Source organism: Diadema antillarum, unplaced genomic scaffold (genome assembly GCF_040938485.1).
Source record: "Diadema antillarum isolate AM-2024a unplaced genomic scaffold, OU_Dant_1.0 scf00000186, whole genome shotgun sequence".
NCBI lineage: Eukaryota > Metazoa > Echinodermata > Echinoidea > Diadematoida > Diadematidae > Diadema > Diadema antillarum.
This window is the reverse complement of record NW_027271075.1, coordinates 93385-113774: the sequence shown is the minus strand read 5'-3', so window position 1 is coordinate 113774 and position 20390 is coordinate 93385. Positions and strand designations below refer to the sequence as shown.

The 20390-nt window shown below is 39.4% G+C and overlaps 1 protein-coding gene across 1 annotated transcript; it reads left to right on the top strand.

Moving 5' to 3' along the window:
* Positions 1-669: 669 nt before the first annotated feature.
* LOC139723328 (beta-1,3-galactosyltransferase 1-like) lies at positions 670-18915 on the top strand. The gene is made up of 2 exons (XM_071634592.1): positions 670-1086; positions 17620-18915. The coding sequence occupies exon 2, from the start codon at positions 17665-17667 to the stop codon at positions 18913-18915; it is 1251 nt and encodes a 416-aa protein (XP_071490693.1). The 5' UTR covers positions 670-1086; positions 17620-17664.
* Positions 18916-20390: the final 1475 nt, after the last annotated feature.

Here is a 20390-nt window from a genome sequence, read left to right as displayed (position 1 = left end):
CGGCTTCCCTGCCTCGACAAGTTCACGTGTAAAATGTTCATGTTCATTTTTATCTTCTACAGATTATAGTGGCCTATAAACATGTACTGTTGTATGTCCTGCTATAAATGGACCTATTACTCTGCCTTCAAATAGATTTCATGGATTATGTAGAACAGGTGTACAAATATGGGCGAGGCTGTATTGGAGAAGGATCCACGAACGTTTCCTTTTCATGTAAGCTCCCCCCCCCCCCCTCCTCCTTTTTGTGACTAGTATTCGTTGGAGGGTTTCCAATCTATTGTAGGTAACCAAGTAACATTGTATCATGGTATTATGTATTTTCATGGTTCGAAGTTGCTGCGCTGGCTCTTTCCTCTAGACATAACAGGATGGCGAATTTGTGATTTCCTGTGAGGTGACACTGGGAACGAGGTCTGAGGCAAAAGGAAGTACAGTGTACATTGTACATGTATAATACAGGAGGGCAAAAGAGTGAAGTTTAGTGGAGGTGCGAGAAAGCGCCTCACCACCCACTGTTGTGTGCTAATGCTGACGTCGTGACGTCTCGCTGGATGTCTCAGCGATCAAGAGAGTGAGTTCGGATGTACGTGCGGGCGCGGACATGACCAGGCTTCGTGTGTTAGCGGTACAAATTCGTATTCGGATTGCACGATCGATGACCGTGTGAATTCTCAGCTCCATCCTTACAGTGTGTTGGTGGTGCGCGTGCATCTAAATACTAGTTTAGTACAGACACCGTACTGTACAATCGTCCCTATTGAAAGTTGTACGTATTGTGCTTCACGCACGTGTAACGCCGAAGTAGACTGCCAAGCATAGAATTACGTGTAAATACGTTGCACAGTAAAAGCGTACACTAACCGCTATAGGGATAAATCAGTACACCCGTACCGTACCACCCGCCTGGATTCCCTATTGCAATTTGCAAAATGCATGTCCTGTCCATTAGCTCGCCCTGTCTTTCATGATGCCGTGATCCATCGGAATTTGCAAAAAAGGACGTTCGTGGAAGCTGATTTCCACACGCTAGAAATATGGATATAAACCCAAGTCGTCCGACATAATGAAGAGCAGTATCAAGTAGTAAGTATATTCTATAGATCATGTTAGCTACAGACTGCAGTGGCTTTATTTCAAGTATCAAAATATCGTTATCATTTGGTAAAAGGCACTCTCGCTTTTGTTCATGTTTTCCGGGATCGAGATAATTATCAATACAAAGCCCCAAGGGAAAAGTAAGCGTTGAAATCCATCTATGGTCATGATGGTGCATATCATAATTCATATACTATTCTTTTGCTTAAAATATATAAACCAGCGTGACCAAGAAGGCGTGAGAGCTTTCTTTCTTTCCCTTAGCTGGTTTTTAAATGTAGATATTAGACTATTTACAGAGTCTATAGACCATAATTATCAAACACCATTTCTAACACAGTATTAACTATTGACTATCTGTCAATTTCAGCAGGGAGGTGAGACTCTCACCTCTCAGATTTTAGCTAACCTGTTAGACCCTACTGTCACTGTGTCAATGTATGTTGCTGTTCTGTATATTGTTCGATAGTGCATTGCCGTTGTTGTAGTCATATTCTGTGTTTTGCATGTCCTACATAGTGCCAGTGGTCTATACTAGTATACGGGTATAGTAGTAACGTAAATAGACACTAACGTTTAATAGACGTATACTAGCTAGTATTTCTTCCAACCTCCCCTCCTGATCCCCCACCCCCCCCCCCCCCCACCCTGGACCCTGACCTAGCTGTGGCTGTGCCATTGGAAGAGCAAAACAAAACAAAACAAAACAAACAGTGCATTGTATAGACGATACACTGTATCTAGGTCTAGATTTTACAATTCAGTTCAGTTCACTGTGACCTACCCCGGGGCGCTCCCGTACAATAGTACACAAATACTGTACTTCGTATACTAATATTGTAAACTTGGGGAGCTTCGCGTTCGGGCTGCGCTGGTGACCGTGTGTGAGTGAGTATAGGGGATCCAGATGCACTTCTTCAATAAAGATCTCAGGATCTTGAGCCCAACTGAGGTGATGTGGCTTGACCATCTTGTTGATACGGACTCCCATTCCATGTTAGGAACTCAAGTCTCGAGTACATGTATAAATATGTAGGCCCTATTGATCAGCATTATAATCGAGTAATCAGAGTATACAGTAACCTCTGCCCCGTATTTATATAAAGGGAGCTGGCCTGAGAGATGCCCCCCCCCCCCCCCCCTAACCCAGCTGGGGTTGTAACGGTACTGGTAATGTTAGGTGTACTAAATACCCGGGGGCATACTAACAAGAGTCAGACCGTGCAGTAAATTATCATTTTAGAATAAATCCACGTTTTTGGTTTGCATGGCTATGGATTTGGTATAAGAAGAAATCAAAGTAACCAGGAAGGTGACACCTCCCTGAAGTAACCTACTACGCTTTCCTTGACCTACTTCCAACTTACAGCTGGATTCCAAGATCGATCAAAACCGAGCAATCCACTCATGTCCAGAGTCAGAACCAGCTGTGTATAGACATCCTTAACATTACCAATAGCGAGCTTTAGATCTCCGACGCGAACGCTACGACGACGCTAATTAAGCAACAACAACAACAACAACAAAAGTGTTCCGCACATGGCGCGAGACAGCTGTTCTGCACATGGCGCGAGACAGCTGTTCTATTCTCCGACCCGGGAGGAGGCGTCGTCTTTCATAACATTCGCGTCGCAGATCTGAAGCTCGCTATTGTTGCCAATGTTGGGGACATTGTTGCAAATTCAAAGTATTGCGGTGGTCTAATGATTAGCAAAGGTGTCATGTTAACCCATTTTTCTGTTGATACAAGACATGTCGCTGCATATCACCAGGGAGGTGCCTCTCCCTGATATCATGAAAGGACGTTTCGAATCACATAAGGCCAAGTAAAAAAAGAAACCAGTTTCTCGTCCTCGCGCGCATCGATTTTTTTACTATTTACTATTTTCAAAATGGCGTTGAAAATACCAAGAAATTCATAATTCTCGTCCAAGCCCGCTTCCCGCCCGCATCGATTTTCTGTTGCCGCATCGACTTTTTTGATATTTACTATTTTTTTCGGCCGCCGAAAAAAAAAATCGACAATTCACCTACCAATCGTGATGTCTCATTTCTAATACTATACGCCTTGCGTCCTCTACTTGGAGTACAGCTGTAGCTTCTGTAGTGCGTATGTAATAACGCACGCATTTCACACTGCGAGCTCGGCAAGAAGGAATGACCCACAAAGCAGTCGAACTGTAGTTGGATGGGCGCGCGGGCCTGGGCGGTGATGTACAGCGCACTCGGTACGTCGTGAACGCGATAGCGGCAACATTTTTTACGAACAATCGCTGATATTCCACGCATATTTCGCGCATGGTTCGTATTTTTCCCCGTTTCTCATATTTTAAGCGGATGAATTGTACTGTACAAATGCTTGTGAAGATTGTAATTTGTATCGAGTTTTGTATGTATACATTTTCATGTCATTGTGACTATGTGCATGTGTGTGCAGTGTCGGAAGGTACAGTGCCAGCGCAGTGGCCGTGCCGGCCGCGTATGCGTGTCTGTAGCTGTCAGGGTCCCCATCCCCCTGGTCTATCAGCTGTCTGCACGCACGCATGAACACATTCGAATGTGTAGAGGCCCAAACACTCTGCTCTGTAACGTTGCATCTGACGGCGATGTATTCTATTTTGAAGAGAAAATGAATGCGCTTTCCAGCAAATGTAGAATTATCAAATGGGTGTATCTACAAAATAAATAACTTTTCCACGGACTCTGGTTTGTCTCGTATTTCTGCGGGATACTTTTCTTTACGATGTAAATTCACGGACACGGCCGTGAGTCGTATCACCTGTAGTGTGATACAATCATTCATCATCCAAATGATGAGTGATTATCAAATGTCTTTTTAGAACATGAAGAAACATCTTTAAATGTTTAATTCTACAATGCCATATCAGTATCATTTTGACATCCATCTGCAATTGTACCAGCCAGTTTCCAGTTGAATGTGCTACAATTGTGCTGTATAGTGTGAAGAGATGCAGATACATACCAGCTGTGTGGACAAAAAAAAGTCACAAACACCAATGATAAATAAAGCAGTGTTTTGAATATCATGGAATTTATTTCAGTCGTACATTTGTTGATAGAATGTTTTGAACCTGTTTCAATTAATAGCACAATACATCAGAATTGCAAGTACACTGGTATCAGAAATGCCATTACAACACTAAATACCAGTATTAAGATGGTCATTTTCCCTTGACATCTGTAGTGCACGTAGTGGAAAGAAAAAGCAAATGTATTTCTGCATGCATGAAGTTTCATTTCAAGTATGGTACATATTATATCTATTTGTTTGAAAATGCACAGAGTGCAGGCAAGACATACACTTGGGACCTAGTCTCTCATAACACAGCTACCAGAGTGATATTTCATTTCATAAATTGGATATAGAAAATAGTAAAGCCCTCTCTCGTTACCTCTCTCAGAATTACCGGACGAGAAACACATATTACTTTCATTTTGACAATCCTCGAAAAAATAGTAAGATATCAAATAGTAAGGGCCTCCCTCATCGCCTTGCTCAAAAAACCCGGACGAGAAACTACTTTCTTTTTTTTACTTGGCCTAAAGTTCTCGTGATAGTGCAGTCAGTGATGCGTACTGTCGATATCATCGACACGGAGAGAGTTTAACTTTCCATGCACATACTATTATGTGCCTGTCTTTTCTCTTTTCTAAAGAGCGATTGTTATAGAGACTTAATGCAATTTTTGCGCTCTACAGAAATGGTTGATTATTATTATTATTATTATTATTATTATTATTGTTATCATCATTATCATTATTGTCAAATAAAGACAAGGCGCACGTAAGCAGTGTAATCTTTTGTTCTGCCCATTTAAATATTTGTGTCCATAGATCTAGGTTTTGTAGCTGTACGGTCTAGATAGCTGTCAGTGAAGTGAGTGGATTTGTTTATCACAGCGGCGATTAGTTATGCATGAATAGGTGCATCCTTTAAATCTGTAGGAAGTTTAGGACAACTAGAAATATTCCGTGATTGATTTGAAGCTTATACTATGAAGTTATTGATGTTTTTATGGTTTATTTGATGCAGGAAAAACGTCTACGCACAACTAGCACAAACGAGGCTGTAGTGTAAAAGCGCGTCGGGGGAATAATAATATGATCCTAGACGTGAACAGACTGAGTGCATGTTGACTTTAATATCGGGATTTCTGCCACATAGTCAGTACCTACGTATCAATTTAAAACCTACAACATTGTACCTGTATTTGATCATAACACCAAGGGCCGCGATATATTGCCCTTTCATATCTGTCACTATGGTAGTTAACCCATAGAAGTACTCATTTTTAAGGGCAGGTAAGTCAGCCTGTAACGTAGAATGCTGTCACGTAGCTCAACATATATGTTGTAACTTGAAAAGTGCGTGAGTGATATAGTCACCTATTTACTCTTACAAATTATACAAGTTACAGTTTTATATCCTGACGATTATATTATATAAAATGCATATACAATATATACACATTCATATAGATACAAATTGTAAGATAACTATTTCTCATTGAGCACTTTTACAGACCCTGATCAAAGTGTTGTAAAAAAAAAATATATATATATATATATATATATATATACTTTACATAAACAAGTACTGAGTATACGTATATGATTTTTATGTAGGCAGGAACTATCATGCTGTTCATATGGCAGGGCCCCATTTTGCTGTTGTCAGATCAAATATCAGTAAACATACGTGTACTTCGTAGTCTTTAACGCATCGTTGCCGACACACGTGACCTTCTGACGGCAGTCACTTGAGGCCTCGCACTGCCTCATGTTGGGGCCCTGTGAATATTACTTCTGTTTTTTTAAAGCATTTTTCAGTGATTTTTTTTTCCTTTCCATTTCATTCATTTATATTGTAGGCCGACATTCCGCTTGAATTTATAAATGTACCGAAGAAATAGACAAAACATAGCACCTCACTTCCAGAAATACCATGAAGAGAATGAGGATGAAATCTTTCATAAAACTTCGTCTTTTTTTCCTATTCAAAATTATGTACAATGATGTAAGTTTACTCTAGACGTTTGATGACTTTTTAATCAAACGGATTACTGTATGATTTAATTGATACTAATGAGCACATTAATGAAACTTTTCTTTTGAATCATACGCATAAGCATCGAACGATATAAATGATAAATATTATTAAACAAATAAGGATCTCTCATTTCCCATAAATGTTTTATCGTTAATTCTCTCTCGACCCTACAATAGCTTTCCTTCTGACTTTTCCTTCCTTCTATACCACTTCCCCCTTTTACCTTCCTGCTCCCTTTATGTTGATAAAATCTTGGCCTTGTTTCATACGCTACAAACGCATACAAGTCTCAAAACACAATTCTAGTTACTGCCATCACAGCAGTTATCTGCTTAGAAATTGATGGAAGAAAGTCATTTCCCATCAGAACAAATGTGCAGTATTCAGACCCGAAGGTGTATTGTAAAGTTATATGGTTCAGTTTTCATATCAGGCATATCAAAGTAAACAACATGTACGGTACTTTGCCTTGAGAGTTTCTGGTTGAAACTATGGGCAGAGGTGACTCCAAAATACAGTTGTACTATTCACTGAGGTGCGCGCCCCAAGGTGACTATACTTTTGGAGGCATTGAGGCATTTTAGCTTTAACTAGGAACTCGAAATTAGGCAGAGTATATTAAATTGTTTAAAGATTTGATGAAGAAAATAAACAACAAAGAAAGGAAACTATTAGGCGAGAAGTCGTGTGATGGATGCGATGTTATGGAGAGATCCTATACAGTGACCTTAGAAAGCAGGGGGCGATGTGGTTTGTGCCATATCACAAAATGACCATACGAATAAGCAGCGTGCAATGTCCGATTTTCTTTGTGATGTCACAATTGTTTTGCTACATTTTGCAGAGTGATCGTACGAAGCAGCGCGCGATGTCAGAATTGCTTTTTGATGTCACAATTACTTTGTTACATTTCACAGAGTGATTGTGCGAAGCAGCGCGCGATATCTGAATTCTCCCTATCGTATTACGTTCATAGTAAGCAAATAATCAACGTTGGTGAAGGTGATGGGACAAATTATCACTTCCGAGGTGATCTGGATGTAGCTACAGCTGTGTCCTTCCGAAGCGCAGCTGAGGAAAGATAGCGTACACATTCAGATCGCCGAGGAAGTGATAGTTTGTCTCATTGCCTGAAACTAAAAGTTGATTATTTGCTTTATATTCCACATCTAGGGTCCTAGATATTCCCATTTTATTCCACATCTGAAAACGTTTTAGCTGTCTTAGGGTATCCTCAGGGCCTAGGCTACGTGGTTTACTTTAGACGTATGCGCGTAGATGACAAAACAACGAATTTGCTCCGCGCCCCGCGCGTGGCACCGAAATCAAAGTGCGTTGCACTGTGGTCTATCACTTGACCCAGGTCAAATGATAGACCACAGTGCAACGCACTTTTATTTCGCGCGTACTCAAAATTGTAAGTTATATCACGCGTTAGGACTGTGTGGACTAAGAGATCAGCGAAACAAAATGACTATCATCGAAGAGTGTAACGAACTTTTCTTCTCAGGTGATGTGATGGGCAAAACTACGCTTTATCACATGATCAGCTCTTGACCAATCCTATAGTAAGATTCTTAGTATGTGGAATATAATAGCCGATATCAAGCGATATCACCTCGCGATACCGATATCTGATCGATCGGTTTTATGTTTTATCGTTACTTTGTGACATGATTTCACAAATACCCTAACATTTGGAAAATGTTGTCATTTTCCAAAATAGTATACCATGTAGTGTCAACCAGACCAACACTCTGAGATTGTTGAAAATATATAAAATCATGTTTTACTCTTTCAACCAATAACTAGAAAATTAATTTTTTTAAAGCAAAATATTATTAACAAGTATACCATGCACTGACAGCCGCTAGTTGAACTTATGGATTCCGACTAAGAGGTGACAGGAACAGCTCTTTCCCGGTGCAAATTCTGTCACAGAGGAATCAGTGATTTTACTCGAGGCTCGAAAAAGTATACATGATGCATTTGTTTTATATTCTCAAGCACAGCCTTTAGAATAGAATTTCAAGATGTTTTCGCCTACAAAAATAATTATCTAGGTTTGTTGTTTATTTACATATTGCAGCGCAGACTATACAGTGTACTGCGCTTGCAGTGGACGTAATCATACACAGGGTCTATGAGGCAAATACTCATACATAGCACTCTATACACGCTATCTATGGGTATATCATGAATGTGACTTACTTTGATTTCTGCATTTTCACAAAGTTAATATAACGTTAATGTTTTCCTAAAATAAACATTGGATAAAAAATAAAAAGGATATGTCAATCGTACAGTGTATGCGTATCCAGGGTATAGTGTACTATACCATGAATATGAGGCCACGTCATCTTGTCTTCAACATAGCAATATTATGATTGATCACATGACACTATGTAGACTACTCAGCTAACAGGGATTCATTAATTAAAGTTTAAACAACAACTACTGTATGTATTTATATTGAATATCCCCCATACACACACACATACACCCACACACACACACACACACACACACACACTTCCTCTCTCTTTTTTCTCTCTCTTTCTGTCTAAGCAGCACTTATTTTGTATGAATCTTGGTGTTTGTATATGTACGAGATTCAGTGCAACGGTTAGGAGATCGATCAATGTTGCGCTATTGCGGGGAACGTGTATTTTTTTATTCCAGTGTTCTTACTGTACAATGTTCACTTGGGAAGATTCCATTCTCGCCTCGTCGTTCTCTTCCGGAAAGAACGGTGATTCATCGTCACATAGTAAACGCTGTCTCCGAAAATGGTTCCCCCGCCACATTGTATGTTAAGATTAGATCTAGTAGAGTTGTTACTGCCGACTGGAATTCAATGCAGTTTTATAGAACCTGTCAGTGTTAGTGTGCATAGCGTATGAAAAGTATGTATGTATTCAAGTAGCAAACGAAGCACCCATTTGGCGTTTGATAATATTGTGTCTGTACATTTGCAAACGGAGTGCATTGTATCTGGTTATAACAGGGAGGTGGGCTCCCACCTCCCTGCGTTACAACAAGCTATTGTTTCGTTAAAGGAATGATCTGATGTGGACTGCAGGTTATTGCTTTACGTACAGTTTGTACAAGGAAAATGTTCCAGTGACCGTATATTGTAATCCAGCATGGATGATTTGATGTAGTAAAGAGGTTTTTCTTTTAATTGTTTTGGAGTTGTTGTTGTTGTTCTTTTACAATAAATGCAATTGTCTCTGTGCATATAACATTCAAGCAGGGAGGTGCCCCACCTCCCTGATCCAATCAACCCAGGGAGGTGGAAAGATTCCACCTTCCTGCTCAACCGCAACATCGTGAAACACAATTCTGTCGCCTTTTGTTCTATTAGCTGCTTCACAGTTTTCAACTTGTGTCAATATTGTACTATTTGTGCGCAAAATGATCTACTCCACATAGCTCAGATAACGACAAAATATGAGATCATCACATTTTTATAGTAAAGTGTAATATTGTACATTTCAACTGTATGTTGATGTTGATTGATTTGTATAATATATAGTGCTGTGTTTCAATAGGGACGGCATAAAGTCGTAATTGTAATGGGATGGATGTTTAAATGTTTTTTACTTAATTTCGTACACATGCCTAAGGGCAACAGTAAAATAATTATTTTTTGTGAGCCCTATAGCCAATGTATTCCTTCCCTGTTCATACTTTGTGTTATATGTCAACTGTGTAGGTCCTGTGGTATACGTCGACTGTGCCATTTCCTTGTGATGTATGTTATGTAACTGTTATTGTCATTTTCATTTGACTGAGTAAATAATGATAATAATGATAGTAAAACTAATGAAAGCAATGATGATAATAATAATAACAATAATGATAATAACAATAATAATAATAATGATAATAATAATAATAATAATAATAATGATAATGATAATGATAATGACATAATGACGACGATGATGACGTCTCTGACATCGGAAACTCAGTCTAGCTACTGATATGCCTGAATGCTATAATATACCTGTATATCCGGAATGTTTGTGTTCTATTACAGAGCACTTTGTAGCAATGTTGCGCCATGACCACGCTTCTGTTACAACCACCAGGATTTTGTATATTTCTGTTACCACCACAAACATTTGTATATTATTTCTGTTGCAGCCACAAACATTTGTATATTATTTCTGTTGCAACCACAAACATTGGTGACTGTGGAAACGATTTTCATGCATAATATGAAGTCATTGGACAACTATAACATAGGTATGAACCTGCGTGGAATAGGGGAGAACTGAACGAGAGTTCTATTTCCTGGTACTCCCGCCTGTAAAGGGAGGGTTGACCAAATACGCGGTGAATGTCTGATGCTCTGACGCATTCAGTCTCAGCCCGTTAGTAACTCATGGCTAGTCATCAGCGGGATTAGCTGCTGCTGTTATCCCGACCGAACAGCTGGGCTGCTAACCATCGCAGCACTTGCCTCGTTAGTATACTGTAGCTCTCAATACTTAAGGCTCAAGCTCTTTGTAATATGCGCTAATTCGTATGTCAAAACTGACAATTGATTACTATATATAGAGATTAGGAAAATTGATATTCTGTTTTCATGTTTGTATTGAAAAGCGATACAGAGAGAAATAACAGTAATAATGATTTCACTTCATACACATTTTATTCATAAGTCACTTATCACATATAGAAGTAATATGAGCGATATTAAAAGATATCATAATATGTCCATATATTCATATTTCCGGTTTTCACAACGGTCGTCCCCGTATACGTATGACCGTGGAACTATACATGGTATGACGTGCCTGCGTATTGATTTTCTGTCCATACTATACTTTGTATAAGTGCTTTGATTCTTCTTTTATATATTGCTTTGTCCATGCTATAGATATACAGTGTATTTTCAATATTGGATTTTTGACAGTCGGTTTGAGTGGAAATACATCATTAAGACTAAGATTAAGATTGAGATTAACATTAACATTAAGATTCTGCATGCTATAGTATAATACAATGTTATGCTGGGAAATTGTTTCCAAGGGGTTTCCTGCGGGTGGTATCAAGGTGTATTAATACCGACAGTAGTCAAAGTTTGTTATGAACACCCCTCCCTCCGTCTGCGAATTGCATTCTGTAGCTTTGGAGTAAAATTAAGTGGACCAAAAGGAAGATGTTTCATTCGAGCTACGGAATTTTCTAACTTCATGTTTTCATCCACGTGTAAATGAAAATGAAACAATGATCTTGAGTGATAGTGCTCACGACCTCTATGCAAATTAGATGGGATGATTGTACCATCGACGCACCCAGTACCCCATGCGACTAACACTTTAATAAGTTATACACTATACGGTATCTTTACCAGTATACCTGGGGCACCATGGCATAATGAGACTCGTGACTCTCATTCGGAGGTCTCGAGATCGAATCCCCAAGTGATGCTTCCGTCCTTATATTGGACAAGGTGCACGTTTTTACCCCCACCCCCCATGTTCCTCTCGACCCAGGTGTCTGTAATTGGGTATGTACAAAGTTTTATACCTGGCAATGCTGTGGTAATGATATTGGCAGGGGCCATCTGATCATAGAAACAGTCATGGCAACATTGCTCAAAGTGACTAGACCCTGGATGAAATAAGACCATTGTTGTGCACATGTATGTGGGATCAAATTCATTATAATGCACGTTTGATGATTAAGCTGATGTGACTGCCTTGTGTAGTGTCTAAATTATTGAACAGAAACGCGGTTTTTATTACAAGTATCAATGATAGTAATGATAATAGGTGATCATTTATATTGTGCCAAATTGATTAAATGAAATTCTCAAGGCGCACTCAAATGTGAAAAGAATAAAGGTAAGATATGAAAAAAAAAGATTGGAAAAGTTCAATTATCATGAAACAAAAAAGTTTATTTGGGGTTCGAAGACCAGTTGAAGAATTAAGAGGCAGTGACGCTAGCACACCATCCTAGTAAAATACCCTGTTTGCGGCAGGCTTTGTATAGGGTGCCTATTTGCGGCAAGGGCCAATTTCATTCATTGATAAAAAGGCCCAATCAGGTGTCACTTCCCATAACACGAGAAGCTCCTGCTTGTGTTCTAAAGTGGGACTAAGCCCACATGATGTTCATTAGCTGTTTTATTGATGAATGAATGTGCCCATGCCAGAAATAGGCACCCTGCCGCATATTGGGTATTTTACTGTCTAGTTGAATAATGTGCATGCGCTCGATATCACAGCTTTGTATATAAAAATAATAGTACTTCCGTGACGTTCTTGTAATTCTTCGACTTGATTTACATAGTGACGCATCGGTTGAATTCTGTTATAATTTTGTCGGTGTTGAGTTTACACTCTTATACTAATCTTGCCAGCCAGTTTGACAGAGGATGTCATTTCTGTTCAAATCGGAAATGTCTGCCAAGAAGTATTGATGCACTTGCCCTTGTCTCCATCGTATTCAGCCTCCAAATAAGCTCGCACTGAATACACCATCTATTAACCGGAACTGGAAATTATGGGATCGTCATTAACGACTTGAGTTACCCGTACTGTAACTCTGAATATCCTCTACAGGAGCGGATATCCCATCACTTCCTTTCCTTAATTGACATGCAAATGATCCGATGTGGAACGACTTGTATATAGAATACTCAGTACTACTCCCTGCATGGTGTATAGTTGACGCGTCTGACAATAATATATCCTGAATGGTGCACGTGATCCCCTTGCTTATTATACAGGTGTGGATGGGGGAGAGACAGCAGTCGATCAATCGGGCAGTTATACCTCAAGTTTAGGGATTGCTTAACTATAGTTTCCATCAGGGGCGATCATTCACCTATCGCCTGTGATAGTTTAAAGTTGCTTGGAGAGGTATTATTTCAACACCAGGGCCCTGTTTCATAAAGCTGTTCGTAAAGTTACGAACAACTTACGAGCGACTGGTGATCAGTTCTTGTGCTGAATTATGGAAATTCTGATAAGTATAGCACATCAGAACTTATCACCAGTCGCTCGTAAGTTGTTCGTAACTTTACGAACAGCTTTATGAAATAGGGCCCTGGGTTCCAGTCTGCATGCTCCATTTGTCGGTATGCTTAGGTAAAACTCTGATCGGGCAATCCTTTGGGGAATTCAGGAACAGAGTGGGATGTTATAAATGATGCACATAATTTGAATACGTTTGTTGCTGGTGGTCTGTACGCTTGAGGACTTCGGAAAAGGTTGTGCAAGTTAATGCATACATTGAGATTGGCAATTGTTTTTCATTCGCCTTTCGTCATGTGATATATGGAAACGGTACTATTAGTAATTTGATATGAAACAGTAGTCCCACGTAATGCGCATCCGTGTCTGTTCAAATACAGCCATCAATACAAAACCAGAAATTCGGAATCCAAGCCCATAGGCATTTAAAGGGATGATACAGTATTGATGGAGATGAGAATTGGGCTTTTAAATTTTTGCGAGATACCAAGAAAACAGAGCATACCATTTTAAAGGGGAAGGCTAGTAACTGATCAGTGGGAATCAGTGGAAATGCTGGGAGATGATTGTTCCAATCCTTATGGGATTCATTCAAGAGTTCATTGTATATCTATTGTTGTGTGAAAATGATTTGCTTCAGAACGGTCTCATATTCAAGTAATGTGCAGATTAATGCTCCGTCACTGACCAGGGACGCTAACCTGGAAGCATTAAACTGCACATTACTTGAATATGAGACCGTTCTGAAGCAAATCATTTTCACACAACAATAGATATACAATGAACTCTTGAATGAATCCCATAAGGATTGGAACAATCATCTCCCAGCATTTCCACTGATTCCCACTGATCAGTTACTAGCCTTCCCCTTTAAGAGGAATTCAAAGTTTATTTGATGAAAATCGGGTTTGGAATGACTGAAACATCCAAAAACAAAGTAAAACAAAGCGATCGTAATAAAAGGTGGGTCCCACACTTTATTAGATTCACTCTGTTTTGGATATCTCAGCCATTTCAAAACCAATTTTCATCAAATAAACATTGAATTCCTCATGGAATTACATGCTCTTTCATATTTCCTAAGAGGCTTCTCATTATCTCACACACACAAAAAGTTAGAAACCTGGAACTAGGTCTCAACCAAAACTATACGATACCTTTAATATCCGTTTCTGTGACGAGATTCATGGGTAGCATGCTACTATACACGAGAACATACTATGCCGTGATATCATGTGTGTTTCATAAGTTGGTGATACATTGTCTACCCGTATTATTAAGGTCGCCTCACACTTGTCAATACGACTTTTGGTCACACGGCTAACTGACTTTGGATCCGAAATTATCCCTTTAGCCTGAGAATAAACACGCTTGTTTATTTCATATCCAAAATCGCTCAGCCGTGCGACGAAAGTTGTACATAGTGTGCGACGAGCTTTAGCCATTTAGCTGAAGGTATCGTAGGTATTGTTGGTCGATAATTGTTCGGTGTATAAGACACAGCAGAAACGTCCTTCCGGAGACGGGAAATTTGCGTTATATCCGTTTAGTTTGTTTTGACAGACTTGAACGGGTGGCAGTCTCATTGTGGATAAACTTTAACCTAACCTTATGCAAGGTTGACTTGTTTTAAAGTCGCCTAACTTATACCTTTCAGAAAAATCTCCCCCCCCCCAAAAAAAAAGAGAGCAAAAACACAAACAAACAAACAAAACACCACACCTTAGCCAAGTCTTGAGCATATAGCTGTTATAATGAACTACGACTAGGGCCCTGTTTTGTGAAAGGTTAAAATTGATTATATAGTTGATTTCAACTGTAAGTCTATGGCAGCCTGTGTGGTAAGGACATTTAAAATCGATTTTATCTTTTGATAAAACGGGGCCCTGATCACGTAATGCCATCAGGCCAATACGTCAGCCCCCGTCGGGTGTCACCAGAGGACAAAATTATTTTTTAGAAAAATACTTAAGGGGGCACTACACCAAAAAGTGGAATTTTTTTTATTTTACTATTTTCTGTTTTTACTTTTAAGTGACAGTTTAGGTCCTTATCTTCAATATTCAGTATCTTCTATACTAAAAAAATGCAGTAAAAGTGGTTAAAATTCATTTTTTCGATACCCTTTTGAAGGCACATCTTTGCAATGGAGAAATGTATTTTCGAAACTCTGTAGGTGGGACTACAGTGTGATAACAACTGAACATAATCCTTTTACCTTGTTTTTGTGGGTTAAAATCATAATTCTTAACATAATATGTTTGTTAAAGTGTATAAAGTAAATTAAAGATATATTTTGAAGGGAACTTTGTGTCCACACTGCTACAAAAATGACATTTGCCCGTACTTTGAGGTCAAATTTGTGTAGAAACTACAGCAAATGCAATTTTTTTATGGATTTTATTATTCGAAGGTGACATCTTTATTTTCAATGGCCGTTTTCTCAAAATGCGTTTTTTTGTACACCTTTGTTTACACATTTTGCTATAACTTGAGAATGCTTCAATATTTTCTTTCCAAATTTGGTACACTTTTGCAGAAGAACATGCTTAATAAGTTGATTAAGATTTTGATATTATGGGCTTTAGTTATTTAGTTAGTTTTTACGTTATTGTCAGCTGAATCCTGATTGGATATTAAGGGTTGCCATGGCAACAGGAAAAAAAATCAAAAATAATCAATAAAAATGTTTTTTTTTAGATGCATCTATAGATGTACCAAAGATGAAAAAAAAATATCAAAGTTTACAGCAGTAGTAGGCATTGTTGTGGTAACCAATCACCTGTAGGCATCTGGTTACCATGGTAACCATGCACAATATTACACATAATGTATACCATTATATTGCTGACATCTCTAGCAACATGTACATATATAGTTATACATGTATGGTGTGTTTTGATAAATTCTTCGTGAAGTACAAAAATGAAATACAAAAATTTTGAATTTTTTTGTTGTCATTTTCAATGTTCTTGGTGTAGTGGCCCCTTAATTACTAAAAGACAGTTGTATTTCATATCGTCGGTTATCATGTTATGTCATATATACTAGACCCTATAGTATATATAATTTATCATATGTATTATTATATCATATCAATTTCACTAATGTGATGTGATATAACATTTGATGATTATATAGTGTATTAATGTAGACAATAATAGTTCATGATAAGGTTTGCATATAGTTTCTGTGGGTTTTAATACGCTTCTCATGCTGTAAACCTTCCCCATAAACTCACGCTGACATAGGAAGAGCATAAAATTGTAATGCTCTTAATTTGGCCGACAGTGACTCGTCCAAGCAAGAAATCCAGAAATACGTCTCTTCATAAGCCCAGTGGATTTCAGAAAATGACTCTTGCGTTCATATCCTAATACTATCGGGCTTTCGTGTACTGAAGTTGTAAACGCCGTAAGAATCACTCCTCTTAATATACGCCAGCTGGGGTGCCAAATACAAATGCAGGAAATGCAGTCCGAATTAGGGGGTGCATTAAAATGGCAAAAATTAAAACCCCCAATGTTATTTATGGTCTAGTTGTAGACTGACGTCTATAATATGACTCAAAATTTAAATGTAATTCCTTCGCACACGTTGATCCTTCGAACGTGTCATGCTTAATGTTGGGCTTGTAGTTGTTGTTTTTTGTGGACTTTTTGTGTTGGTTTCCATATCATGGATAATTGACTAATCAAATCAAGCAATTTCAACTCTTGATGTGAATGTTATTTGTCATTAATAATTTGATTACTTTTCGAAACAATGCAGAGTTGGAGTATCCATGTAATTTGATATTGAAGGTTGCAACATAACGGGGAATTCATGTTTGCAGAAAGCTGCTTATAATGACTTTACTTATGACATCTCATTCAACCAGATCAGTATTGATGTTAAATACGCTAATCTATACGTAAAATCAAATTTAGAATGCTAGTCATTAAAACAAAGCAAAACAAAACAAAACTAACAAGTGGATCTCCTATACCTCATTTGCTTTTTTTTTAGGGGGGGGGATAATTGTGATGAGTTTTCTTTACTTTTAAAAAGAAAGGTTTTTGGGGTTTTGGGTTTTTTTTTTTTTTTAATTGACTTATGTGCCAAAGGTCGAGTAAGTGGGGTTGTTACATTCTGTGTTGATACCTATCACTTTCGCACTGGATATCTCAAACTACCGCATCGAGGTTCAGGAATGAGCGTATAATCTATATGTGCATTTTAATTGTTCACTGATGCATTGAAATCTAAACAAACCAAATAACTTGAAGAGGCATATTTTCCGGTATGGGGGTCCCGGTTTGTTTAAAACAGCCGCAATTATGAAGTAAATGATAAAGTGTGCTGATATACAGTATATAGACTTGCTTTGATTATTCATGGACAATTATGGTGAAAACAAGAAAAAAATATCTCCTAAACAAAAGCTTCTTTGTCTTGCTCTATTTATCGCAGGTCTTTTATGCTCTTGATGGACGCTGGAACGCCGTTCCTGATGCAATGTCGGGATACTCTGGTGAGTACCTGAGGGTACTGCAACAGCTGACGACGTCATGGACGAGACACCGCCGCATCAAACTCTCCTTCGTCGTCATGATACTGGTCAACGCCTGCCTCTATCTCGTGATCTACAGCGGGCGAAAGGAGGTGGTCAATGGGCGCGAAGTCGCCACGTCGAAGCCGCGCGACGGCGCCGGGTTGTCGACGCGCGATCTCGGACAGGTGCGTTGCGGTGGGGCAGACGTGGTGAAGGACGTGGTGCGCCACCATGGGGCCAACGCCGAGGAACACATGGACAAGCTGTGTAAGGGGACCAGCAAGGGAGCGACCACGGCAAAGTCACGTGGTCTCTTCTCGTGGATCCTGGGTTTGTTCGGCGCTGGAAACAGTACCAAAGCGCGCAGGAGTTTAAGCGCGTCGCACAACTACAAATTAGTACTGAATCAACGCGATGTGTGTAGGACTAGCAGTACCAATGGCACCGAAGTGTTTCTCCTCGTGTGCGTGTTCACCGTGCACGCGAATTTCGAGAAACGGAAGGCCATTCGCGAAACATGGGGCTCGCAGAAGCTCATCAAAGATAAACGAATAGTGACGCTCTTCATGCTGGGAAAGTCTAGCAACGCCTTTCATCAGAAACTCGTCGAGCTGGAGAGCAGGAGGCACGGAGATATCCTGATGGAGGACTTCGTGGACGCCTACCATAATTTGACCCTCAAAACAATCATGACGATGAAGTGGGCGAGTCAGTACTGTCCGAACGCGCATTACGTAATGAAGACTGATGACGACATGTATGTGAACTACAAAATGCTCATCACCCATCTGACGGATCCCGGCACGCCACCCACGAACTACTTTGTCGGCAGCAAATTCTCCGGCAACGCGCCGATCAGGAATCCCAAGAGCAAGTGGTACGTCCCGCGCAAAATGTACCCGAACACGAAATACCCGTCGTTCTGCTCTGGCACCGGTTACGTCATGTCCGGCGACGTGCCGGGGCGCGCGTATAATATGTCCCTGCGCACGCGCTACCTCTACTTGGAGGACGTGTACATGGGGCTGTGCATGAAGAAGCTGAAGATCAACATGACGGGCCACACGGGGTTCCATATCGACAATCAGCCGTACAAGTACTGCGCCTACAAGAGGCTCATCACCACGCACGGGAAGACGACCACGGAGATGTACCGCATCTGGGAGGACCAGCGGTCGCGTGGCAACACGCGCTGCATCGGGGTCAAATCGTAGCACAGGGTCATAATAAACCTCTGCATTCGATAGAGACTAACAAGCAGAGGGGCAAACCTGACGAATAATTGCACAGGCTGACTATAATTGGATGTGGCGCCTTAATGTTGGATAACTGTGAGCTGATCCGGTCTCTATAACCGTAATCTCGTGTTCGCATTCATTCGTATCACGATTATAATCACAGTCGAGTTGTGCAAGTGTAATTCTTTCATATCATGGTATTATGCAGAGTTTTATATTGAGGAGCGCGCAATAAACCTCCCGAAATTTTTTTTTTTGGAGGATGAGGCCAAAACTTACGAGTTAAAGATCACAATTTACATTGTCATCAATGATATGAAAAGCAAGTTTTCTTTTCGATGTATAATAGGGAAAGACCTACCAAGTATTAACCCTATTCTAACTGGGGGGGGGGGGGGGTCAATTTGACCCCCCCCCCTCGACATTTCGCGCCGCGATTCCGCAACGCGCAAAGATTTTGCCGCGTCGTTTCATGACTCTTTTCTTTGAAGTCTCCCGCATATTTTGAGACCAAATTTGCGATGTCCGGGTACACCATTCTGAAGTTAGGTAATGTTTTGCTTATGCATGTCAACCCGAAAATGGCTCAAATTCATGATATCGTGTGCAAATCCAAGCAAATTGTGTTTTGTTTTTTTGTTTTTTGGTTTAATTGATATAAATTAGATTATTTCAACTTTTAAATAATAATAATATGAAATATTTATTTAGCGCTTAATACAACATGTTTCTAAGCGCTTTACAATGCTAAACAACCAAACATACAAATCAGCTTAGAAAACAAATAATTTACTACAAATGCATACAGGGCCTACATAATCATTAATTCTGCTCTAAAAATAAATGAGTCTTAAGTTTCTTTTTGAAGATGTCAACGGAGGTGGAGGTCTGAATGTGAGTAGGGAGAGTGTTCCAAAGAAGGGGGGCACAAACGGAAAAAGCACGGTCACCATAACGATTGTGGGTGCGAGGGCCAAGTTTAAGTTGGGTTGCAGATGATGATCTTAGGTTAACAATTGAAATTAATCAATTTTAATGTAGATAAGCTTGAAAAAGTGCCTGCAACAAATTTTGGCCAAAAAACAATAGAAAACAAAAGGTAAAAAAACAATGAAAGACATAAGAAATTAACAAAACAATAAAAAACAAAAGAAACTGATTTTTATTGTGCTATTTTTTTACAAGAAAATTGTTCAATGTGTCTTGAGGAACTCTTACACAAAAATTTAGCAATCATTCAGTCTTTTTAATGGAGTTATAGGTGAAAATATTATTTCATGCCTAAATTTGCATAATTAATTTACTAAAAACAGAAAATCAAAATTTTTCTTTTGTATGACTATGTAATCATGTAGTTGACATCCGGCTCTATGTTCAGGCAAAATTTTGCGGCGATCGCGCGATCGGCGGCCGAGATCTGAAGGGGGGTCAAATTGCCCCCCCCCCCCCGT

Coding starts and splice junctions, on each gene's coding strand:
- LOC139723328 (XM_071634592.1), top strand. CDS start 17,665: ATGTCGGGATACTCTGGTGAGTACCTGAGGGTACTGCAACAGCTGACG.